Here is a 27237-nt window from a genome sequence, read left to right as displayed (position 1 = left end):
TAGCCAATACCACATCGGGCAGTCCCAACAACCTGGGCAACCGCAGCCAGAGCCAGAACAGTTAAGGCCAACGGCCGATGTAGAGGCTTACAAAGAGCCGTCTCCACCCGTGAGAACACAAGCATTACTTGCACCATCAGATAAGGATGTAGAAACAGAGCCAATCATAAAAGGAAGCACAGCAGCGACTACAAACTTTTCTTCCAGCGTTACTACGTCCATCAAAGAAGCAAACGCACGAAAGTTGCCCCATTCTCTAAACAAAAGCACAGCAGCGACGGCACAAAACGGTAATACTTTAATAAATGTTAAAACTAATCGCGAATTCTTAACAAAAAAAAAACATCTTACTCTAAACGCAAAACGAATGCGAATAAGAAAAAACCTTTAAAAATTAGCTTAAAGCAGATTTTTAAAACAAACCACGATTTAATTCGGCTTATTTTTCACAAATGGCGTTTTAAAATCGAAAATTCTTTTAACACTATCGCACGCATTTTTAAAACTAATCGAAAATTATTTTGGTTTATTTTCCATCGATGGCGCTTTAAAAATTTTGATATCGAAAATTCTTTAAACACTATCGCACGCATTTTTAAAACTAATCGAGAATTATTTTGGTTCATTTTTCACCGATGGCGTTTTAAACATATCAAAATCGAAATACTCGTCAGAAACCGTTGCAAAACTTTGAGTTTTTGTTCAGACGCTATTTTTCACCGCTGGAAAATTAAACTAAGATGTTATTGAAACTTTACGGTTAAACAACTCTTACAGCAAAACGTTAAGACCACCAAAAGAGTAATGAACTTTTAAACGCAAAGTTAAGGCCACCAAAAGAGTAATTTATTTTATTCAATTATGGTAGACAACTAGTCTAAGAAGCTTTCTGAACAAAGCTTAGGACGAAATCGAGTCATAAGAAATTGAAGGAGTATTTTTAAAGTTTATTCTTTAACTTAAAATTTTATTTTGAGCTCTTACTAATATAAAAAATTGCCTTAATTTGTTAAGCTTTATTTCAATTTGTTTTTTAACAACAATTTTATGTTCAAACTTGAACTATAAATCTACAGTTGTACTATAGTAACCTAAGTTATTGATGTTAAAAAGGTTTATTACCTTGTTTTTTGTTGTTATACTTCAGCTTACTTATAAAAACACAATTTTAATAAGGTCATTTGAGCTATTAAAAATCTTATTCAACATTTAAACGCTAACAACAACTTTGTTTTTAACTTTTCTAGAATATTAAAGATTTAAAAGTTGTACAAAGTTCAAAGCTATATATTTTTTACGAAAACAAGTCTAAACTTTTGAAATGCTTGTAACTGCTTTTTTTGTCAACTAACTCATGTTGAATGAGAAATCTTTTTAATATACTAAAAGTTTATATAACGAATAATTAGTTTAAACTGAAGTATAAATGTTTTTTAAGTTTCTTATAAACATACTTAAAAGTATGTACTTAAAAATACTTGAAATAGTATTTTCTTTATACTTTTGCTTAAACTTTTTTTGAACTTCGCACGAAAACGGCTCGAGAAATCGAAAGTCGTCAACAAGTCGGCGAAGGTGACAAAGAGATCTGATCCACCATCAGCAAAGCGACCGAGTGGAGTACAGATGAGGAGACCGAGAATGCACGAATAGCGTCTACGGGAAACAACGACTCGCGAGCACTACTGGCGAATAAAATTCTGATAATTCTTTCAGTTTTTTTCATTTTGTAAATTGTTAAATTTTTTTTAATTCTGCGCGTCATTTACAAAACTCAAAGCATTTACAAAGTAAAAATAATAGTTTTTCACAAATAACAAGAGAAGTCGACGATAGTCGACGGTCATATTTCATTTATGCTTCTATATTAGAAGTTTTTTTAATGTTTTTTACAAATTCAAAAATAATTAAAGACCATATTTTCTTAGAGATAAGTGTGAACTCCAAAATAGCGGGTTTAAGTCGAGAGAATGTAACAGCATGCGCTGTTTTTTCTACCTTTTCTCTCAAAAAATGCTTAAGTTGAGTAAAACGCGAGTTTCTAGTCAGTCTAGTTTTACCTTTGTACTGATAGTATATCGTTTAAAAAGATTGTGTTTGCCTCGTACTTCTTGTACGAAGGCGACTGTTTTTAATATTAACTTGTGAATTGGAATAGCTTATTTGTATATTTTGTTATCATGTATCGCAGTTTATATTCATTTTAATACAGTTTGTGTTTCTAGACTCGATTTCTTATATACAATTAGTTAAGCATTCTAAGAATCTAACAATTTAATTAAACTAAGCTTAAAAGATAGTCTAAGTTTAGTTCGCAATTCATTAAGTCGACTTAGCTAAATAACTTAGCTAACTCATATCTAAACATTTAAATAACATCACCGATAAATACTTATAACGCGCACGGAGTCAGATAATAACCAGCATCGCGCGTATAAGTAACATTATAAGGAAATCGGGATAGTTAAAAGCTAATAGAAAACAGCTACAATGATAATAAACTTACTACTTTAAAGAAATATTTTAAAACATTTTTTTATTTCAAAGGTTAACCATAATAAAAGTCAGAATTGTTTGTTAAATAACTAAGAAAAAGTCGCTATAAACTTAAATAATAATTTTGTCAAATGACAAAGAAGAATTCTTATCATTTATATTTGAATCAGTTTTTTAGTAAATAAAAGACTAAGATTAGCTTGCATTCAACAATGAAAAATAAATTATAAACATTCTACAGACATTCGTGTTTACAAAAAAGTTTTATATTATGCTCATTGAAATAGTTATTAAAATTCTTAAAAATTAGTAAAGATGTACTAATAAACAAATTTAAGGATTTATTAGTTGTGTAACATAACAACTAGCGCTTTTCTTTTCTTCCTTTTCTCTCAAAGTTAAAAATGCTTAAGTTGAGTAAAACGCGAGTTTCTTGGCCAGTCTAGTTTTAGCTTTGTAATAATATCATATCGTGCTAAAGGTTGTGTTCGCCTCGTACTTCTTGTACGCAGGCGACTGTTTTTTTTGAACTTTGAATTGAAGTAGTTATTTGTATATTTTGTTGTTATGTTTAATCGCAGTTTCTATTCATTTTAATACAGCTTTGTGTTTCTAGACTCGATTTCTTTATACACAATTAGTTAATCATTCTAAGAATCTAACTATTTAATTAAACTAAGCTTAAAAGATAGTCTAAGTTTAGTTCGCAATTCATTAAGTCGACTTAGCTAAATAACTTAGCTAAGTCATTTCTAAACATTTAAATAACATCACCGATATATTTATAACGCGCACGGAGTCAAATAATAACCAGTTTCGCGTATAAGTAACATTATAAGTAAATCGGAATAGTTAAAGTTGTAACAACTAATTTGTTATAAAATTCAAACTTTTTGGGCTATAAACATGTCTAGTTTTTTATTTATTAGTTATAAACATGGCAGCATCAAAAAATATTTAACGACAACTATCGTATACGGGTCACAACTAGTTAGAAAAAACTGTTTGTACATTTTTTTGGTTTGCTAATTTTGCAAACTAATATTTCATTTTATTTAAAAAATATATTATGTAGTAAAAATAACTATGCTACTTAGAAGTTTATTAACATTTTTTCCAGTAACTTTCAAAAAGTTTTTTGTATGCGAAGTTCTATAATTATTTATGATTGTGATTAGTTTTAGTTGATGTGTTGTTTTCAAAAAAAAAGGTATATATAACATCAAAACAATAAAAAGCTTTGTTTTTAAATCTTTTTAACGCAGTTCTTCTATAAATCTTTTAAAACAAATCAAAAAAGTTTTAATGGCTTCACAGTTTCAATAAGTATAATATTTGACTTAAAAAGTCTTGATGTAAAACTACATCAGCCTTATTAACTTGTTCACCTTTGTAAAAACACTAAATCGGTTTAGGTGACTTAAAACATTTATGAAACTATTTTTTAAACCTGATTTTATTTAGTATGTCTATTGCTTTTTCTTCTGTCTATATTTTATATAACTTAAGTTTTGACATGTTTTAGTATAACTTTTTAAGTAAAGATTTAGTTTTTGTAAAAAGCACATTTTGATTCTATTTGAGTTCGAAGAAGTTTTAATATACATATTTAAGTCTAAGTTAATTTTTCAATTTTTTGTTTTAAGAATTGTATATAATATTAAAAATATAAATCAACTTTAACCATTTTTTTTTACTTTGTGGTTTTCTAATAAGTTGGAACATAAGAGTTGTATTATATAATATCGAATGTTATCAAACTTGACTTTTTACTTCTACTTTATAGGTTAACTTGATGTATTGATAGAAAACTTAATAATTTTAATCGAGATAATTTGACAAAAGTAGATTCTATTTAATCTTAAAATACGATGATATTTAATAAACACAACAAGAATAGATATAGATTAACTATTAGATTAACTAACTTGTATATCAAAAATTAAAAAAGTATATTAATATTGTTTGTAATAGTTATTATTTTATAACTAGAACCCTTCTTTGATTTGCTTTAGTTAACCTTAGCTGGATTAAATGATAACTATTTTTTTAATAATGATCAAACTTTACTTTTTTGACAACTTTTTTAAATATGCATGAGTAAATTTTTTTCAAGAATTTATAAAATTTAAGAGATTACTTTTAGATACTTTTTATTTACTACTTGTACAAGATTTAAACCAAGCATTACTCACTTTGTTAATTTTTTTTTAATGTTTCTTTTTTGTTGAAAATATTTTATTATATAAGCTTTGAACCGAAATATTTAAATGTAAACATCGTCATTCTAAGCTTTTTTAAATACATATTTAGTGTAAACAGTAATTTAGTGTATGTAACCTCTCGCGAATCTACGCACTCGTTTGGTTTCAAGCTCTCGTTTTGTAACGCATTTTAGAATTCTCAAAAAATAGTAAAAAAACTGAAAGCAAAAATAGAAGGAAATGTATTTTTAATACAATTAAAATTTTTGCATTTTTTATTTGTGCTTTTCATAAGTAACCTATTGAATTTTATGGCTTTGCTCTATATATTTAAGGTTTCTTATCCCCTTTATACTTTTAAATAAAATAACTTATAAAGTTCTATTCCTCACAATACTTGTGGCATTAAATTTCATTTAAACTCAACATATCTCTTATTTTTAGTAAATTTAATTCTTGCCCACCTAAGATTAAACTTTTATTGCATGGTAGTAGATAAAGATCTTTCTCTAACCTAACACTATGTAAGACGAGTTTAATCTTAAGTCGATAAAGTACAAAAAAAAAAAAAAAACTTTGTATACACATAAATATTATTTATTAAGTTTTTTTTTTCACATATATGTACATAGTACAGTACAACTTAAATAAAAACTTTTTTTGTAAATAAAAAAAGGAAAAGTACACAAACTGTATTTAAAATTAATAAAAAAAGTTTAGTTACGCACTTTTGCTGTTGACACAATGTGCGAAGATTCTCGAGAAGTGACAGTACTCACAAAAAAAAGATCAATTTGATTTTTAAAACTAATAAAACTACTATCTCAAAAAACTACTTAATATACATTTAATAACGATTTCATTTAGTCGTGTTATTTCCTTTATTGAAATGATATAAAAGTAATATAACTTAGAATTTTTCTATACAATATAGTCTATCTCTATTCTTTTAAACATGTTGTTACCTGATCTGTAGAAATAAAACATACATGCTTATACTTTTTTAAACACTAACAGTTTTGATTTTAAGCTGGAAAATAGATTGTTGAAAATTTCTTTTTTTTTAAACGCTATAAAATTACTAAAAAAAAATTAGAACATTCACAAACAGTTGTAAATTTATTGCAAAATTGGGACTATAAATCGGCTTAATTTTGCTATCAAAAACGTGTACATATAAAAACTTTTATAAAGTTTATTTAAAAACGTATGTCAATTCCGGGAACGGGTCTAAATTTCACGAAGACAAAATTGCACGAGGTTACTAAATTGCAAAAGGGGACAAAATTACACGAGAACAAAATTGCACAAAGCCGATTTTGCACGAGAGTAAAAAAAAAAAAAAGAACATTAAAAAAAAAGTTACTCACCGAGGGTAAGGGTAACAGTGATAGTAAAAATAAAAATGAATGAATAAGTAAAAAAAAGAAAAATAATAATAAAAAGCTACCGACTGAGGGTAAGGGTTAAGGGTAACAGTGATAGTAAAAATAAAAATGAATGAATAAGTAGAAAAAATTCAAAAAACATAATTAAGAAAAAAAAAAACTTACCGACGACCGAGGGTAAGGGTTAGAGGGGTAACAGTGATAGTAAAAAAAAAAAAAAACTAAAAAAATAAATCAATATACTTAATAAAAAAAATTGTCAGCAAAATTGTCTCCGTGCAAAATTGTCTGCTCGTGCAAAAGTGACCCTTCGAGCAAAAGTATCTTCGTGCAATTTTATGCACTCGTGCAATTTTGTCCCCTCGTGCAATTTTGTACGCTCGTGCAATTTAGATAGCTACCAGTCAAATCCAGTTATAAGATTGCCTTTTCTACAATAAACGTGTTGTAAAATACTTTTATAGTTTTTTTTAGGTCTAATTTTTTATAAAAGAATTTTCCAATAAATCTATAATTACACTAAAAGTTTTTTTCATCTTTTATTACGTCTTATAAAAAATAAAATAAAAATCATAGTCTGATTTACAAAATTACAGAGTTTGAAAATGACGCTAATATAAATTTTTTAGTTTTTTGTACCAAATAAAATTTAATAAAATATTTTTAAGACCAAAAGTTACTACTTTACTGTAAGGTATTTTTGATAACAAATAGATAATAGACTAAAAAATTACTAAAAATTTTTTCAAACAAAATATTTTAGAAACCTTTAATATAATTTTCTAGTTTTAACTTTAGAGAACAACTTTACTTTAAATATTTAGTCAAATCAAAACAGACTTTCTTTAGTGTGATTCTAAAAAAAATTGAAAAAGGTTAAAGACTGGTAAGCACAATTACTTAGTTTAAAAAAAAATTTCAGGTTTTTGTTGTTAGTTGTGGGTTGTGACTGTTTATAAGACAACTTTATTGTAAAAATTACACGCAAGCTTACTAATATGATGTTGAGTAGTTAATATTACACTAATTACTGCATCATGATATCAGCGTGTATTAACTTCTTTTAGAAAATATCTTATGAAACACTGTTAAATATTTTCGTGAATGAATTTTTTTACTTATATACTAGCATAGTTGTGGGGAAAAAAAGAGGTAAATGTTTATTAATGAAACCATGTTGACTGTATATTGTTACTAATTACCACAAATAAATATTATACCTAACACTTAAATTAGATTGATTTTTAAAATTTACATACATAGTTTCCCAAAAAATGTTTACAAACTTTAAATAACTATTAAATATTTGGTTTTTATAATTTTTCCACTTTGTGTAGTCTGATGGCATAGGGGTTATTAATTCATTAAATATTATTTTAAAGATAAAACCAAATTTAAATATAATTTATTCACTTGTGTACGTTTTAATTTAGTATTATTGCTTATGTTAATACAAATAAATTGAAAAGTTTTTTTTAAGTAGTATCTAGGGAGTCTGTTTGTAAAAATTTAATAAGAATTGTGTGGTCTTGTGCTGTAGGGGCCTTAAAGATGGCTTTAAAAAACTTTCTGAGTTCATTTTTGCAAGATTGAAACAATGTGGACAACGAAATACACTTGCAAACAAGGAGGTCACAATCATTACTTGACAAAAAATAGATATTTTATTTGAAAATAAAGTTTTTTTTTAGTTTGATTCTTCCCTAAAACAATAATTTAATCTCGAATTTAGATTGTTTTATATCTTAAAACAATTCAATCTCCAACTTATATTGTTTTACATCTTAAAAACAAGATTTTTATGAATAATTAAAAAAACATATCTAGCTTAGATAATTTCCATAAAATGGAAACTAAATTATGGAAAAAAATGTGGATAAACTCTTGTTAAACTTAAAATTTAGCAACAAAAAATAAATTTTCAAATGTTTTTGCTAAAATTTGGTAAAAATTAGAAAAACAATTTTGTTGTGCTGTTTTTATATTATTTGCCACACTGAGCAGATTTTACTTGACAAAAAATCTGATGTAAGTCACCCAATACCCCCTAGGCTACAGTTATTAAAAGTAATTGTAGTAATCAATAAAACATCACTATTTTAAAACAAAAAAATTAAAATAAGCAATAACACAGCACTAGTTATAATTTCAATTAGAAGCATAATTTTATTTTTTTACAACAAAAATAATTGTCTTAATGTTTAAAAAGGTATGTTTTTTGGTCAAAAGCTGTTTTTTTTAATTAGAAATACAGTACAACCTCTCACATCCATCCATCTTTAACACTCTCTTGGTTACACATTTTAGAATTCTAAAAAAATTTAAAAATAAAAGTTTTAACTTTTTTTAAATACTGCACAAATTAGGTTTATTGTATATTTTTAATTTAAAATATGTTTTTAAATGCTAACTAATAGTAATTTCTCTATTTCTTTAGACTTTGTAAACTTATGTTTCTTTACTAATTGATAGACATTTAGTTATACCTCAGTATATCAGAAATTTTGTTAACAATAAGAGATTAATTTTTATATTTTTTTCAAAAGAAGAAAACCATTACAGCACCAAATGCATATTTTTGTAAAAGGCTATAGAAACAAATTTTAATATAGACACCACACCATTTCTTAATTATAAATTGAATTTGCCAACTAGAAAAGAATATAAATGTTAAGTATAAAATAAGTCTGATATAAATAAAGATAAAGATAAAATCTACTTATTATTAAAATTAGGAAAATTTTTCTACAAGTATTATTGTTTTATATAAATTTAAATCCTTTTTTTAAATACATGTATAGTTTTATCTTTTGTTTTCATATTTATAAATAAAGTAAACAAATTGTAAAAAGTGAGAAAGTCCCCAGTCTGCTTTGAACTAGAAGCAATATCAAAAAACAGCTATTATACTTAGTATATTTGGTACCTCTTGTATCTATACGATCTCTCGTATCTCTATGCATTTTTTCTCTGGACACAATGTGCGTAAATAAGCGAGAGGTTACTGTAATACTATTTAATTTTTCTTAAACTTTTGATTTTAAAGTCTACTTTTTTTTTAAATATCAAATTATCATCTAGATTTAAGTTATTTTGTTGTCTATGATATATTTAAGTACTTAAGCTTGATTAAGACTTGTTGTGTTTTAGGCTTTTACTACTTTATTTCTATAATTTTCTTATATACTCAGTCTGGCTTAGGATAGTTTGAAATAACTCAGGCTACCTTTTTACATCAATTAGTAATAACCACAAAAGTATCAGCAAGTGCAATAGCTTTAAAACGCTATTATGAGGAGGATTTTCTTGAAAAAATATTAATACAGGTTTAAATAGGATAAAGTACATTAAAAGTAATAGTACAGTATCTCTTCAATAATTTTTAATTCTTATAAAAAACTGTTTGTTTTAGTTTAATCTTCTACAAAAAAGGACTAGAATAACTGTATTTTAGAAAACTTGAGTTTTATAAGAAAACCTAGAGTTTGTTCAACAACTTAGTGACCAAAAGAAATATGCATCCATATTCTGTACAAAACTTATTTCAATAGTGATTTACTTATTGAATACATCTATTAGATCCAATAACTTTATAAATGTACTAACATTTGTATAATTTACTATAAAAGTAAAGTTTTAAAAACATCTAAGTAACCTTTTATTTAATTGTATGGCTGTATGGTAAAAAAAAAGATGCAATTACAACAGGTCATCACCATATTGCAGATTTATTTATTCTAAAATTTTAAACTCATCCTAGAAATGCAACAACAAGAATTTCAAGAACATAAACTTACAAATTATTATGTTTCTGGGCAGAAAGGTATTCTAGTTTTATTTGCTATTAAATCTAATAACAAACATATTCACACTTTTTTTTAAAGGGTATGAATTGGACAAATATTTTCTAGAAAAATTTGAATCTGTAAACTTGAAGAGTCAATATTTTCCAACCAACGTTCATCAACACAATAGTATTTTTAATATTGCTGAGTAGTTAGTTTAATAATATTTTGTAGATGTTTCACACAGTGCCCAAATAGCTTTTGACTGAAAATAAGGAATGAAATTTTGTAGAAAACTAGTATTTGTAAATCTTTTTAAATATTGAACTTTAATGTAGTTCAGGATTATATCTTTTATATTTTTAAACTAAATAAATTTCTATTTGGAAAAAATTATCAGACTTTAAGGAGAAGCTCTCTAAAATATTTACTTTATGCTTTTTTATATTTAAAAATAGGCTAATTTTATAAAATTCTTTTTTTTTTAAATAAAATATTTATTTTTTAATTTTATAAAAATTCGATCCGACAGAATTTTCTAAATATTGCAATAAAATAGCAGAAGTGGATTTTTAGTGAAATTGTCTATTTTTGCCAATTTAGTTTGCCTCCGACTTTGACTGGCTATATCTCAAAAATTATTTTGAGTTTTTAAAATATGTAATAAACATCTTGTAGCTTAGTAAAAACTATATAAAATAAGATCAAATTGTGAAAAAAGTGTTTTACTAATTAGTTTGTTTTATTGTTTGACATTTAGTTTAAACTAATTAAGAAAAGTTTACTGAAAGTTTGTGGTCTCAAGCACAAAAGTAAAAAAGTAGATAGTTTTTTAGTAAATTTTTAAACTTATAAGAAATTAGCAATAAAAAAAGTCAAAATGTTTGTAACAAAAACTTTTTACAAAAATGACAACATCTCAATCAATAGTTTTTTTTTCTTTGATAAAAACTGACTTATAGTTTACACTAAGATTTCATATAAAAGCCAATGTTATCCCAAAAACACCATTATCCTCTTGTGCCCTTAATTAAATTAACAGCTAACATTATGTACCATATCTTTTATTAATTAACAGCTTTGAAAAAAATTCTAGTTGTAAATATAGAAAAATGTTACAAACACTTAAATTACCGGAATATATATATTTTTAATATTCAAGCCTATAAGCCTAATCAGTTCTCTGTATATATGATTTTAATTTGTTTTAGATAAATTTAAATTTAAAGCTAATGTAGTTTATAGATTCCTAATATAAGTTTAGGTTATATGACAATTTAAATTCCGACAGTTCAAATTCTTAAAATAATGTTTATAGAGGCAGATCTCAAAAAGTGTTATATGTACGAAAAAAGTTAAAATGCTCATGTAGGACCTAATAGTTAGGTTATGATAGAAAAAAAGTCTGAATAAATATTATGATAGCAGAAAATTTTCTGCTTCAAAAAATTAATTAAAACAGTATTATCAAAGCTAGTAGTTCTTTTGTTTAACAATTTGTAAAGATTTAATTTTAATAATTGCAATGCTTTGGGTAAATATTTCTTCTGGATTCTACTGTCTAACAAACATATTAATTTTGTGTTTTAATAGTTTCAAACTACCACATTTACCAACAATTCTATTGTTTAAAATTTACCATCAATTAAAATGTTGTAAAAACACAAGTTTGTGTTAAAATACTGCTTAAACATAAGTTTGTAAGCTGATTATTAAGTCTTTTATGTGACAAGTGTTTGCATTTAGCAATCATTAAATAGGTTACTTTCTTTTTTAGTTTTAAATTAATTAAATCATTATAAATTTAGAATTAGCTTTTATGGATATAATAAATTTAGTAAAACATTCTTTGATGGTTAGACTGCAATATTGTCTTTTTATTTATAATTTTGATATATATCTTAAGAGGGTAGCTGTCAAATTTGCACGAGCGTACAAAATTGCACAAGGGCACAAAGTTGCACAAATATACTTTTGCACGACAACACTTTTGCACGAGGAGATAAAATTGCACAAAGGGTCACTTTTGAACGAGCAGACAATTTTGCACGGGATGAATTTTTTTTTTAATAAACTATCACTGTTACCCCTAACCCTTACCCTCAGTTGGTACCTTTATTTTTCTTTGTAGCAGTTTTTTTTGTTATTCTTTTTTTTTTGATAATAATTTTTATTATCTATTCTTTTATTTTTAGTTTTACTATCACTTTTGTCGCTTACCCTAGGTCAGTAACTTTTTTTTTTTTTTAATTTATCTCTTAGTTTTTTTGCTGTTTTTTATATGTGTTTTTTTTTTGTTTTTTTTTACTCCTGTGCAAAATTGTAAGTCGTGCAAATTTGTCTTTGTGCAATTTTATCTTCGTGCAATTTGTTAACCTCGCCTAATTTTGTCTTTGTGCAATTTTGACCGTTTCCTATCTTGAGGAGTAGTATATTTCTAGAATTAAAAACTATTAGGGTCTTAAAATTATCACAGTTTTTTAATGTATTGTATCTGTTTCAGATTGTATTTACTAGAATAACTAGTGATTAAGCTACTTTATTTTTTAGATAAAATATCAAGTATACTTTATTTTAAATGCATTTGAATTGTATAATAATTTTCTATATTTTCAATTTTTAGCCAGGATAAATTTATGATGGAAAAAAACGGATATGAGATTCAAAGAAACCAGATACCTAATCAAATTAATATTTTCCCATCATTTAAGGAAATTAATTTAAAACCTGCTAATTCGCACCATACTAGTAGGAACACAAGTAGTGAAGCAGAGGTTTTTTGTTATTCGAAAATAATTTATTAATGATGAGTTTTTTGTATTGTAAAACTTTTATGGTATGCTTTTGTTGCTTTTTATTAAAATAATATATTTAAGCTAAATTTATGATTATTACGATTTACTGTTATTACTAACTCTTGATCATATAAAACTTCATAAAATTAGAATCAATTATATCAAACTCGTTCGTATTAAACTTGATCAAATTAAACTGGATAATGTTCAACTTCATCATTTCAAACTCTATCAGATTAAACTCGATCATATCAAACTTTATCATATCAAACTCGAACATATTAAAATCGATCATATTGAACTTGATCATATTAAACTCGGTTATATTAGATTTGATATACCAATCTCGATTATATTATACTCGATTTATTTAAGTTGACTATATCAAACTTAATCATGTTAAACTTGATCATATTATACTTGACCATTGTAAACTTGATCATGTTAGATAGGATCATTTAAAACTCGACCAATCTAAACTTGATCATATAAAACTCGATCAAATTATAGTTGTTTTTGAAAAATAGTATTTGGTGTTCAATGAGAGTAGTCCAAATTTTCTGTATTAGTTACAGGGTTCGTGCGCGTCAGGCTAAATCAGTTTTTTTGAAAAAAGTTGGAAAACGTCAGGCTAAATCAGTTTTTTTATTTAAAAGCTTGAGAATCTCAGTTTTTCTCAGTTCAAATGCTTGAAAATTTTTGATTAAAAAAAATTGAGAAATCTTTTTAAGATCAAATTGAGATGTGAATTTATTTCTAAATAAAGAGTTGGTTATTAAATTCAAAATCAGTCAGTATTTGTAAAGATAAATGCTTAAAACCTTTTGTTGAATCTCTGAAAATTTATTAAGAACATTCAATACTTTGTTTTGAGTAGATTATATACGTCATAATTATGAAAATTCATAAAAATAATACAGTTTAAACATTACAGTTTAGTTCAACAACTTAGCTGTTTGTTTGAATTTGTTTACATCGGCTATGTTTTCAGAGATTAGTTGGTTGAACTGTTTTAATTTCTAATTTAAATGATTTATACCAAATACTTTTAAGATTAAAACTCTTAGCAGTTTATTCATATATTTTACTATTTGTTTAAAGTTATTGGAGATATTCACAACACTAAAACTTAGCTTTAAGATATAAGTACAAGTTTTGTTGGAGTACAAATTTTAGGTACAATTTATTTTTCTATACAAGAACAAAACATTTAAGGTTTTTTTTTAAATTTAAGTGTAAGCTTTTTAAATCTGATATGACATCAACAATCACTATATTCATTTAGAGTTTAGGATTTATAATAATGTATCAATTATAAGTACTAGCTAAAATACTATAATAAATATTTTTTTACTTATTTTAAAAATCTTGTAAGCATTTCATTTTAAATTTTAATAAAACACGACAATGCACGTTGTTTTTTTATAAACCTTCTGTTTATAATGTTTTTACTTCGTGCTTAATTAAATTGAAAAATTGTGTTAAGTAATATATATATAATTTTTACACTAGTAATAGATTAGATATAACACTTATGTTAAGAGCATAGGGGAGGGGGGTCAGTCACATTTTTCACAATTTAGTCTTATTTTATTGAGTTGTAACTAAGCTATGAGTTGCTTTTTGCAGATTTTTAAAGCTCAAAATATTTTTGAGATAAAGCTGGTTGAAGTCGGAGACTACAATAGTACTAATCAAGACCCCACAATACCTAAAATGACTGCTAAAAGGGATTTTCCTTACTTTGAAAAAATGTCAGGCTAAGTTGGTCTCAGTCAGGCTAAATGAAAAAAAATTTGCGCACGAGCCCTGTAGTTAGTTAAACATAGTAAAGTAGTTTTTTAAAATAAAGTATATATTAATTGTCTTTAAGTTTTTTGTTAAACATCAAAAAAAATAAAATAACTATCCAAAAACTACAAAGCACTGCACGCTGTGAGAACCAGCTTTTAAGGAGTAAAATGAACAAAAAAAATCGATATTATTACTTTAAGTGCAACAAGTTACTTACTTAATAAATTGTATATATTTTTTTAGCAGAATAAGAAAAAATATTTTCGGTCATTAATTATATTTTTTTTAGGATTAACAAAAGAGTTATTTAGAATAAGCATTATGAAAATGATGACTTGTATGATAATGTAGCAAGGGCAGCTATATTTTTTTAGGTTGGTTAACATAGACTTTGATTCTAATAAAGCATAAGGTATCTCTCAATAAAAATCTTTAATATGTGATTAAATTTTTACTGTGTAATTATAGGATCTGTTGTATATAATAAAATCATACTTACTAAAATTTATAAAAATAAATGTTAAGTTATTAAGTACATTTGTTTTAGTTGAATATTAATGTTTAATTTCCATTTTTATTGTTCACTAAAAGATCATGCAAAATTATTTATAAACAACTTGTTGACATTACTAAGGTTCTGCTTTAGGATTTTATTTAAACTTAAACTTTTTTTAAACAGGAAATTTTAAGTAATAAAATTGTTAAGTTTTAATCAAAACTCTTAACATGTTTAATTGAAGTTAAGGATTTTAGTATTGGTAATATCAAAGTGTTAGGAAACATAAAGCAATATAAATTTTTAAAGTAGATGACAAATTTAAAGAAACTATTGAAATTCCACTCTAGTATTGTTAAGATTGAATGATTAAAATGACTTGGTCAGTAAACAAAAACTTTAAAAATATCACGCTAAGAAGCGTGCAGAAATCTACTACAAAACAGCCAAATAAAAAAATTGTAAATAACATATAATTTATATGTATATAACACATAATATTGAAAACAAACAGCACTACTTGTTTACATCTTATAATTTTAACATTCAAAATTTAAAAAGTTAGTAAAAAGAAACAGAAGCAAAGCATTTAGTTTATGGAAAATTCTTATAAACAAAGAAAAATTAACTAAAATGCTTATGTTTAATTTGATTGAGTTTAAAATTAAATAATTTAATATTATCGAGTTTATTATGATTGAGTTATAATCGAGTTAGATAAGTAAAAGTTTAAAATGATCGATTTTGAAATGATTGGAAGTTAGAAATAATCAGCTCCCAATTATAACATGATATTTTATTTTTTTAACAGTTTATTTAGGCTTGTTTCAGAATTAAAAAATACATGTAATTTTTATATAAGCTCTCATAGTCATTGCTATAGTATCTGTCATGCAGCACTTTCAGGCCTTTCAAATTGGTTAAAATTTTCATAAAACTACCCTTAGGTTATTTTTAAAACTATGACTTACTCCGCGTTTTTTGAAGTTTTATTGCAAAACTCAGGCTTACTTAAAAGTTTTTTAAACTTAGGGCTAGTTTTTATGACTTTAAAATCAACTTTTTTTGAAAAGTTATTTTAAAGATTATAAACTTTTCTGTTATTTTTTAACTTTTATGTATGCAAAACAGTGATATACAAGATTCAGTCCAGACCCAAAGTAAAAACTCGATTCGGATCCAGAACTTGCTGGATCCTAGTTTTTTGATTTAGTAGATCACTGATTTTTCCAAATGAATAAGCAAAAAATAATTTACATCAGTAATTGTATTAGTTTTGAGTTTGTAATACAGAGCAAAAAATAAGTTCTCTGCTACTTTTAAGGGGAGTTTTGAAACTAGCACTAGATATTCGGCAACATTTTTAAATTTACGTTAGATGTTTTGGGAAAGTAGAAAGTATCTGGAAGATTTTGATCCGACCGGATCCTAGTTTTAAAATTTAATGGGGATAGATCTGACCAGATCCTATTTTTTGTGGATTGACAAGATCACTGATGCAAGATAAATTTTCAGTAGTTTTTTTGTTTCAGTTTTTATTTTCTGTTATTTTTTGCAGTTTTATTATTAAAACGGACTAACCTGGCAAGACTGATATAACTTAGACAGTTTTAGATCACTCAGGCTAACGTTTTTGCATCAAAGAGTGGCAACCCTGTATTATTTTTTAGCAACATCACACTAAAATTTGATTTAAATGTTTTCTGAATTTATATTTCGACTATATTTAGAACAATATTGTAAAATTTTGAGTATAAAAATAGTTTTTTTCAATTCGTGTATAAAAAAGTGTTAATGTTTCAAAAAATATTTTTTAATAAATTTAATTTGTAGTACTCTGAAGTTTTTTGTTTTACAGTATCTTTATTTTAAATTAGATTAGTTATTTACTGACTGCACATTTTTTATTTATTTTCAAAACTTGAATAAAGTTATAGTTTATAACGTTTTTAAGTAACCTAAATAAAAATTAATAAACCAGACTTATTTAAAGAATAAAAATGAAGAACTACTAAGCTTCTTCAAACGTATTGGAGATACAGAAAGTTAGTCTTTTTTTTCAAACTAATTTGAATAATAATACTTTTTTGAATTAAACATTAAGTTGTAAAATAGTTATTATTTTTTTATAAATATGTTTACATAAGTTTATTTAATTTTTTTAATCTGGTAAAAATAAAGTCATTTGGATATTAAAGTTATTACATTAAAAGAACATGTGCTTAAATGTATTTTCCTACATACTATATGTTCTTGATAAATGATGGACTTAAAAATAAGTTTTGAAAATAGTATTAAAAGATGTTGAATTTTTAAAGATATATAAAAAGTTTTACCTGTACTGACTAATTCAAAGTTTCAAAATCTTGAATACCAATTGTTCAAGTGTTTTTCGTTCAATTATTTTAATTTTACTTCATTAACTGATGATTACTGTAATGACACAGTGAATGGACACTGATGTTGTCCGGAAAATCATTAAATTAATGGTTAGTTAGATTTCCATAGCTACCAAGGAACGCCTTTGGAACAATACTGGTTAACTGTACAACTTTCTTGATTAGAATTTAATGTTTCTCCAAGTGGGTCTCTGTAAACCATCAGTTCTGACAATAAGTAGATCATGTAGTAGCACCACCGTTATCACTTATTTTTGTGGATGACCGGGGCTATGAGTCTGCAGTAGATGTTTATTGCCAATATAAGGAAATCGCAACTCCCTTACTCTCTGGTTAAGTTTTTCTTGATGCGCTAAATGTAATTTATTGAAGACACAAGATTGTAAACTGTAAAGTATTAATTCTATGTTGTTGTAAAGTTTAACTCCGTCACCCAAGTATAATGCTTCACGTATCCAAAGTACGTTAAAATCTAAAGACTTGGTGATTCTGTTTGAATCAAATCGTCGACAAAGAATAAGTTGTAGTGCGAATTTGTGTAGTTTATAAATAATGAAGAAACTAGCTACATCATACTACACCAGAGTTTCGCAAACCTAATTTCAAAAATCACCCTTTTGGCAGAAGTTAAAATTAATCTCCTCCCACTTTTAAAATATTTACATTTGTTTAGTTAGTTTTACTATTTACTTTTCTCCCTCTTACTGGTTATTATCCCTTGATATCCAGAATCGCCACAAGAGGCGACATTGTCCACAATAGAAAATCCCGCTATACACAGATATTTTCTTTTTATAGTTAATAATTCTTGTTATTGATGGTGGACTATTTCTAGTTCTTCATCATTTCAAGCTCAGTTTATTAAATTTTATCGAATAAAATTTGATCACTTAAAACTTTATAAAATTATTGTTTTTTATTTTAAGATCTTACTTTTATGTCTGGTCGTTTTAAAATACTAATACGATACAATAAGCTACATAATGATATGTTTAAACTAAAACTTATCGTAACATTTTTGCTTCTGTTGTTATTTTTAGTATATTAGTTGTATTAATTTTTTTTGTTTAAATTTACAGTGCAACTTAGGCAATACCCTACGTTTGATGAAAAACAAATGACTGGCATAATTCAAACAATGAAAAATCAGTTTGATAATCTTTCTAAAAAAGTTTTTATTGGAGGTCTTCCACCAGATATAACAGAGCGTAAGTACATTTGTTTTAGTTTAAATTAAAAAAATTCTATTGAAACAAAAATTGTCAGTCTTAAGGTAGTTACTTTCTAAAATATTTTTGGTTTATGCTATTTATATATTAAAAAAACATGTTTATTTTAAACTTAAAATGTTGCTTTTGTTTATGTAATTTCAAAAATTTAAGATTGAGTGAGCTAGCATTCTAAAAGTAAAGTTTTAAATTTTACCTGTTTTGGTTACATGACAGTTTAAGTTTTGAGAAATCAAACACCTATATTCAAGAGGCTATATCTTGTAAATATTTTAAATTTAAGTGTTACTTCATATTTAGATTATTAAAAATTCTTTTTTATAAATGAAATCGATAAAAATCTTTCGTTGATTTTAAGTCCAGAATAGTGTGTAAAAATTTGTACATAGCGTTATAAACAGTGTTTTATACTATAAAGATTAGTTTTTTTTATTTATAATATAATTATTACAAATCATAAGGATTAAGATACTATCTTTTGTTTAAACTTTTAAAGTTATAAACTGATTAAGAAAAAAAAAATAAAGACTACAAAACAAAATCAACTTTTCTGTAACTATTCTGTCCAAAATGCTGATAAAAAATTTCCTATTATAAAATTACTTAAAGTTATGTTTTTTTAATTATTTTTTTATTAAACAATTTGTTTATATTCATCAGTGAGTTAAAACTCGGTTTTATTTATTTTTTAGCAGGTATAAGAAAATAATTAAACGTAAAAATAATTTTTGGCGTATTTTTGGATACACTTCCTCTAAAATAAATCTTACGTTGGTTTTAAGTCCAGAATAGTGTGTAAAAATTTGTACATAGCGTTATAAACAGTGTTTTATACTATAAAGATTAGTTTTTTTTATTTATATAATATATAATAATAATAATATTTATAATTTTCAAACATTGTTTTAAACTCTATTATATTACTAATAAATAACTATACTTATTTAACCATTCTAATTTGGTTTTGTACAATTTATAATATTGTTTAAATCAGTGCTTCTGAACCTTTTTCTAGTGGCGGAACCCTTTTACAAAGTTCAACTTTTCCGCGGAACCCCTAATTTAATTTTACATAAAAAGTTTAATATTTTATTTCCTGCAAAAAACAAAAGAATTTCAGTGAAAACGAATTTGTTAGAAATCTATATCATTATTAGAAATCATACCAATTGTAATAGTATTAAGTCGAGTCAAACTCGCAACGTCATTAATCGCAACGTCATAAAAATCTTTCCTTGCATAATAAAAACAAAATGAGAGCTACAAACAATAACGAATTGAACATAAATCTAATCGAATTCACAGATTATATAAATATATATCAGAAGCTTGAATTTTAAAAAAAGATAACAACTTTTAATAATAATAGTAAAATTTAAGTGCTTTCCTTAAGATGTGTTTCTTTGCATTAATTTAAACAAAAAGTAATGTTTCAACAAACAAAAATGTTGCAACTAACATTACAAAAAAAAAAACAACCTTGATTAAGCAAATCATTATTTTATACTTTTTATTTTAAAATCATCAATTTAAAAGTAATATCATTTTTTGAATTATAAAAGTTTTTTGTCATTTTCTTTAGGTGTTTTTTTATAAATGAATATCAAAAAAAATATCATTGAGTTATAATAATTAAACAGAAAAAGAATTTAATACTTAAATAACAAACTTTAAAACTTGGCTAACACATAGACATTTAAACATTTTTATCATGTAAATTAAAAAAATTATTTCGAACTCAATTTCTGTTAAAATTTTAAAAACCTGGCCACAACTTTTAAAAATTAGAGTATCATTTTTTATCATGTAAGTCTAAAAAACTATTTCAAATTCAATTTCTGTTAAAATTTTAAAGGCTTGGCCAGATTTTTTTTTAATTATAGTAGCATTTTTTAAGTAAAAAATAAGCTTTTACAAATATTAAATTTTAAATGAAGCTAATAGACATCTTTTTTAACATTTTACAGCATTTGAAACAGTATAATATACCAGAAATAAGTTTCTGATAAAGATTTTTTGTTTAGTTTTATTGTGTAAACATTTAGAATTTGTTTTGATTGCTCCTACATTGTTTGCTTTAGTAATAATACCAGTATTTTCAAGACTTCACTAAAAATAGAAATTCAAAAAATTTGCAAAAAATTGCGCAAGCAGGACACCTATTAATAATGAATACCCATTAAAAGTCCTACCGCTAGATACACACTAAGCAGATCAATGAATGTTATAATTAAATATGTTTTCCATTTTATGTGTTCCATTTTTTTGAAGTTTTATGATTTATGTTTTTTTTTTCTTTCAAATTTCTTTTTGAAATTTCGAAAGGCTTCGCGGAACCCCATTTTAGAAGCAGTGGTTTAAATAATAGATTGATGAAGCTTATTAGGATGCGAAAATGAATTACTACCACCATTTTAACTGTTTATAGGATAAATAATTTTATAAATTTATTGTTAAATAAGATGTATATATTACCACATGGTTAACAGACCAAATAATGCTTCAATTTCAAAAGTTTGGTGGTTTAGTTGTTGATTGGCCCCACAAAAACGAACTTCAATCAGAAAGACCGCCAAAAGGTTTGAATTTTTATTTTTTGCCAATGTGCTTTGCTCATGCATTAGTTAAACTGAATTTATCCATAAATTGAATCCAAATTTTATTTATGCTTAGTTATGATATTGTTCAACAATTAGTATAACTAAAAAGTTTGTGTAATTAAAATTTTTAAGTGAATTACTAATTAAAAAAGAATATTAATGGTGTAACAGCAATAAGTATTATCTACTAAGGAATTTTTTCCACTGAATACACAAAAACTGATAGGAAAGCTTAAATAACTAATTCAGGCTATATTTTATGTCTAAACAATAATAATTTTTTTATAGAGTCTTTTATTTGTGTTTTGTCACAATGCTGTTGTTAGTTCTTAAAATTTCTAATTAGAACAAAGTGTTTATAAATACCATGCTTAGTTTTTTAATTAATACATAAAGTAAGTAACATTTTATGTTTACGTCACAAATTTTATAAAAATAGTTAACATATTTATAAAACTTGGTGCTTTTTAAAATAGTATTGGGTAAAACTTAATAAATGTTATTACTATTATTATTGTTATAAAATTAATAAATATTCTATTTAAATTGTGATTGTATTTTTATCAAAGTCTTAAGTTTAAGAAAATTTATAATTCAGTAAATTTTAAAATAAAGCTAAGGTGACTATTTACTTGCACTGGACGCTTTGTTTAAATCAAACATACTTAAATATTTTAAATTAGTTGAAACATTATACACAATCGATTTAAACTTATTCTATAGGTTATGCATTTTTGATATTTTACGATGAGTCTTCCGTATGGCGTCTATGCAGTCATTGTTTTGTCGAAGAAGACAATCTGAAGTTTGCTGTTTCAAGTGGTATGGTTCCGTATAAGAAGGTGATTTAATCATGTTTTGTTTTGTGCATTTTTCCTATTGTTTCATTTATTATATACTTTTACTTTAGTTATACTAATGTTAATTACATAATAACTACATTGTTTATAATGTATATTTATAATTTTTGTCTCTATTCAAGCTTATAATACTTTTTTTTCATTTCTAATAATAACTAATGTTGATGATAAGTAATAAAATGAACAATCTAGTTAAATACTTTGCTGGTCTTTCTTGCTTAAATTGAATTTTATATATAAAAAAGAGTTTAAAAACTATTTTAAACATGTTTACAGATTAAAATTTTTTTTCTCATCAATATTTTTAAACTACTAGGTACAAATACGTCCTTGGAACACCGTTCACGAGGAATACAGTTTTTCTCCGCAGGTGAAAAGTAGCAGGCTCACTGTTTTTGTTGGTGGGGTGCCCAGACCATTGCGTGCAGGTTGAGTTGTTTGATTAAAATATTTTTATCGTTTCCAAACATCATTGCTAAAATTCATTTTTAATAACAAGCTGAACTTGCCCTCGAAATGGAACGGAAGTTTGGAAATGTTTGTTACGCGGCCATCGACGTCGATCAGGACCTTAAATATCCGAAGGGAGCCGGCAGAGTGACATTTAGTGATCAAACTTCATACGTTGCCGCTTTGTCTGCAAAATTTGTTCAATTTCAAACTGGCGGTCATCTTAAAAAGGTTTTGTTTTCGCATTAAGTATTTGGTAGAAAAAAATGTTTAAATTAGTGTGAATATGAATTTTTATAAATAAATTATTTTTTAAAACTTTTTCGGTTGTATTGTTGGAGAGCAATTTATTTATCGAAATAAATATTTGTTTTTCAAAACTTATAAATTATTAAACAGTTGTTTGCTTCCCTAAAAAGTAACTTAATTTATCCGATTTTGAAGTAACAGGAAAAATTTTTCTTTAAAAAGTTGCTCTGTACTGTTTAGAAAGAAAGTCTTCCACGAACCACAGTTATTAAAATATTGTATTAATCTAAAATATAGTATTTTAAACAAAAAATTTAATGAAGTTAGCAAAAATAAAGCACTAATAATTACTAAATAAACAAAAAATCTATTCTTTAATCCACATTTTTTCTTATTGTTTTTGGCTGACAAGTACATTGCGGGCCGCATATTTTGTTCTTTGCGTACCATAATAATCGACTCCTGCCCTAAAACTTGTTTTATTATTGTTTGTTTAGTCCTAAAGATTTTAGTAAACAGTATAATAGTTTAATATTAAGTTGAAAAATATTACACATATTTTGTTTGAAGTTTTATAACCAAAAATTGTTCTTACTTTTAACGTAATATACAGACACAAGTGAACTTTTTTAGCAGTAATTAAAAAATTAAATCATGACTAATTTAATCTAATCCAGGTAATAAAAATTTTATGTACGTAAAATGATAAGGATTATTCTGCTTTCAAAAGTTTAGGTTTTGATATATCTAAATGAAAATGCTATTAGATATTTTAAATCGGTCTTTGATTCAAAATTATATATTATTTTTATTTCCCTATTTACTCTTTTTAAACTGTTTTTTCTTTAATTTTTATTTTACTTTTTTTTCTTCTACAGTGATTTATTCTTTTATAAAATTTTCCTTACATTATAGAGACTTGCATAGCATTAATATATTAATTTTTTAATAAAATAACCTGTATTCGAGTTAATCTCATCCGCTAATAAGTAAAATATGCTTAATAATGTATACAACTAGTTGAACTGTTAACATTTTTTTGTTTTTTTGTAATTAGTTAAACTCATAACTTTGTTTGATTTTGACCTAAATGGTTTTTTTGATTTTTTTCAGGTAGAAATTAAAGCTTTTTATTTGGATAATCAGTTGTGCGATATATGCTTATTCCATATGGCAAAAGCTTTTTGTGAGATTCGCACTTGCCTTAAGGTTAGTTCAACGTTATTGTTTAGTTATTTTTTAAATACAGTATAAAATTTATTACATATAGATGAGCCATTTAAAAGCTTTTGTTTAGAAAAAAGTTACGTATTTTCTAATTTATACTCAAAACCAAAGTAAAAAAGTTATAAGGAAAAATTTAATTTGAAACCAATTAAGGTTTAATCAAGTTTTTTTTTCTTGAAGCTATTTGTAGACGTCTACTTATTAGTGAGTATATTCAATAAACTCATTAACTATTGAATTAAACATTGGCAATTGTGAACTAATTCTTCAACATATCAAAAAATAAACAGTATTATTGTGAAGTATGTTGGAAAAGAACTCATAGCAATCCTGGTACAGTGACTCACAAACCTGTTACTAAAGAGGACACTCTTGTAAAAACAAAAACTAGAACCTGTTGATCTGTATAAAATTTTTGTTTTTGTTCAATTATTTCTAAAATATAGAAAGTTTTTTAATAGATATTTTTTGTTTATTTGTTTTAAATATTAATTTTAAAGTTAGTTTTAATAGTCATAAAGTTTCATGTGATTCAGGGTGTGACTTTTAATAAATCATTTATATATAGCTAATAATTTAAGACATTAAGTATGCTTAGGAATATGATTTCACTATAAAGTTTCTATTTTTTCTTTTTCTTTATTTCATTACAACGTTTTTTAATGCATGAAAATGAAATGTCTTTTGAAAACTATAATTGAAATAGTTTAATCTTCATTGGCAGACTGAAAAAAATTGCACTAATTTTTGTTCAATCACTGTTTTATTTCTTTAACATCATGTAAAGTTGTATTTATCTAAGTTATAATACTTAATATATTTCGTTATGATATTTGTTATTTTCTTTCAAATTTTATTTCAACTAGTTATATTATGATAATTTTTGTTCATTATTTTCTTTTTCAAAGTCATCCTGTTTAATATTTTCAATATTCCATATATTTTAAGTAAAACAATTATAGATTTACTGTTTTGCAACAAAAAACTTATCAATTTTTTAAAAATATTTTAATGCTTTTATATTTTTAATGTTGCTATTGCTTATGTTAACATGCTGTAATTTATTTTTATATAAATGGAGCGCTCATATAATAGTTTTGTATTTTTTTTTAGGTTTCAACTTTTTTATGTTTTTAAAAGATATTTTATTATTTATGGTTATTTGTACTTAATCAAATTTGGTACTTTATATCTTTTTGTATTTTTTTACTTAAATTGTTGACAAGAAATAATTTTTCTTTTAGTAATACCTTTAATACTTACCTTTTATGTTCGTTATAAGTTATTTCAAATAAACTCTAAATAAAGGTTTTATCCAACATTATCTATTATATAAATTTAAATTATTTGCTATTTTATATATATCATAAAGTTTTACTTTACCCGAAAGTTGAAAGGTTTTTTAGAATAAATAGAAGATTATAAAATAGATATTTCTTTTAATTGCTTTTTTATATTTAATATTAAAATAAAAGTACTTTGGTTTTTATAGTTTTACTATTGATGATTTTAAAAAAGTTTACTTTGAATTGGATACTCGAAGAGCTTTGAAATTATGCTTGAAATAATTTAGAAAAAAACTCTCAATAAGTATATGACACACTTCACAATTTTATAGCATAGAGGTCCGTTTCGTATTTATCGCAAGCCTTATCCGGCTCAAACATGAAATTTTTTGTACAACAAATAAAGTTTATCTTTCCAGGGTTGCCAAAAAAACTAGGAGTTTGACAACTAAGGCTAAAAAACCTAGAAATTTCGATTTGACACGAAAAATCTATCATATAGATAAAAATTTTTGTCATCATTCAACTGCTTAAGTAAAACCTTTACCATTTGCAAACTTTAAGTTTTATTATTATATATATTTTTTTGAACAGCCTTTTTCCGGTGCATAACTTTTTTAATTAATATAACAAAACACAATTCATTTTTTTTCTTTAAATTTATATGAGATCTTTCATAGTAAGTCTTATCAAATATTATATCTTACTAAATAAAACTGAGTTGAAATAAAAAATATACTGTAGATTAAAGTTTTAAAATATAAAATGACGTAATAATCGAATGCTTAAACTAACTAAATGCTTATACTGTAGAACTAATTAAACTTGTTATTACTAATTAAACTCGTTAGATTAAAATCAAACTAAAATAAACCAGCGATAAAAATGGAAATAAAACTAAACTTTAAAAACAAAATTTTACAAGAAACTAGTTACTTTTTATTGAAACTAGTTATTGAATGCATAAGGCTTCCAGAATATGTAGCTGAAAAGCTGGTTTGATGATCGTTCTGAGAAACCTACGAAAAAATATTTCTCGGCGATTGGGCAACATTTGTTAGACAATCATGAATGTGCAAAAAATTATAAATAGATTTTTTTCAGTCTTAGTTAAAGCGGAGAACTCTTTTAGCTACATGTTCTGGAAACCTTATTCATTCAATCTTTAAGGCTCAGTTTATGTAAGCAGAAAAAGTTTGTATACTAGACTTTTTAAATCCTTATATTCAATGATAAATTTTTAAAATTTTATTACAATACAATGTTTTACTCGTTTAAAAAAACGAGATCTTCAGTTGTTTAAAATCTGTAAAAATTTATGTGATAACAAGTAGGAAGACATTAGGCTAAACTTGAAATAAAAGAAGTTAAAAAGAAAAAAGTATAACAAAAAACTGAGTAAAAACTAATTAAAACATATAGTTTAAAGTTACCAGCATATGATGGTTTTAATGTTGTTAGGCTAAATTTAGGAAAATGCACGTTACTTAATAATTATACAATCTTAAAACTTAAACAAATAAATAAAAAATATACAATAAAAAATAATTATACTAACATTTAGTGGCCTTGTGAAGTTTGTAGATAACTAACAAAGAAAAACATCTCTTTAATAATAATCTAATTAAAATAGATATTTGCTTATTAAAATGCTCTTAAGTTTTGAAATAAAGCTTCTTAAAGTGTATACAAGAGCATATTAACTCGTTCCTTTTATTTAAAGATGTTCCCCCGTCAGCGTTCGCTACTTCCATTTTTTCATAGGAGCAGGTCCTGCAGATTCTCTGCGGTTTCCCTATGTGTCCGATGTGGTGTAAAATTTCCCATTTGATGTTGTAGTTAATGTTGTTGCGTTTTAGCTTCCAAATATATTTGGATAGTTCGGTTCCGTTCTTGTAAATTTTTATATCTCTTATGTGGCTATACCACCTTTTTTTGAAAGTTCCTCCTGTGCTTCCTACGTATTGCTTTAATTCTTT

The 27237-nt window shown here is 25.0% G+C and overlaps 1 protein-coding gene across 1 annotated transcript; it reads left to right on the top strand.

Moving 5' to 3' along the window:
* Positions 1-18495: 18495 nt before the first annotated feature.
* On the top strand, positions 18496-24373 carry LOC145844848 (cytoplasmic polyadenylation element-binding protein 2-like). Its single transcript, XM_082952268.1, has 7 exons — positions 18496-18565; positions 21076-21165; positions 21910-22028; positions 22363-22474; positions 22546-22727; positions 23859-23954; positions 24263-24373. The coding sequence occupies exons 1-7, from the start codon at positions 18496-18498 to the stop codon at positions 24371-24373; spliced, it is 780 nt and encodes a 259-aa protein (XP_082808394.1).
* The last annotated feature ends 2864 nt before the right edge of the window (positions 24374-27237 follow it).

Source organism: Thalia democratica, chromosome 9 (genome assembly GCF_965202585.1).
Source record: "Thalia democratica chromosome 9, ktThaDemo2.hap1.1, whole genome shotgun sequence".
NCBI classification, from domain to species: Eukaryota; Metazoa; Chordata; class Thaliacea; order Salpida; family Salpidae; genus Thalia; species Thalia democratica.
Note: the sequence above shows the minus strand (reverse complement) of the source record. Positions and strands in the feature narration are given on the sequence as shown.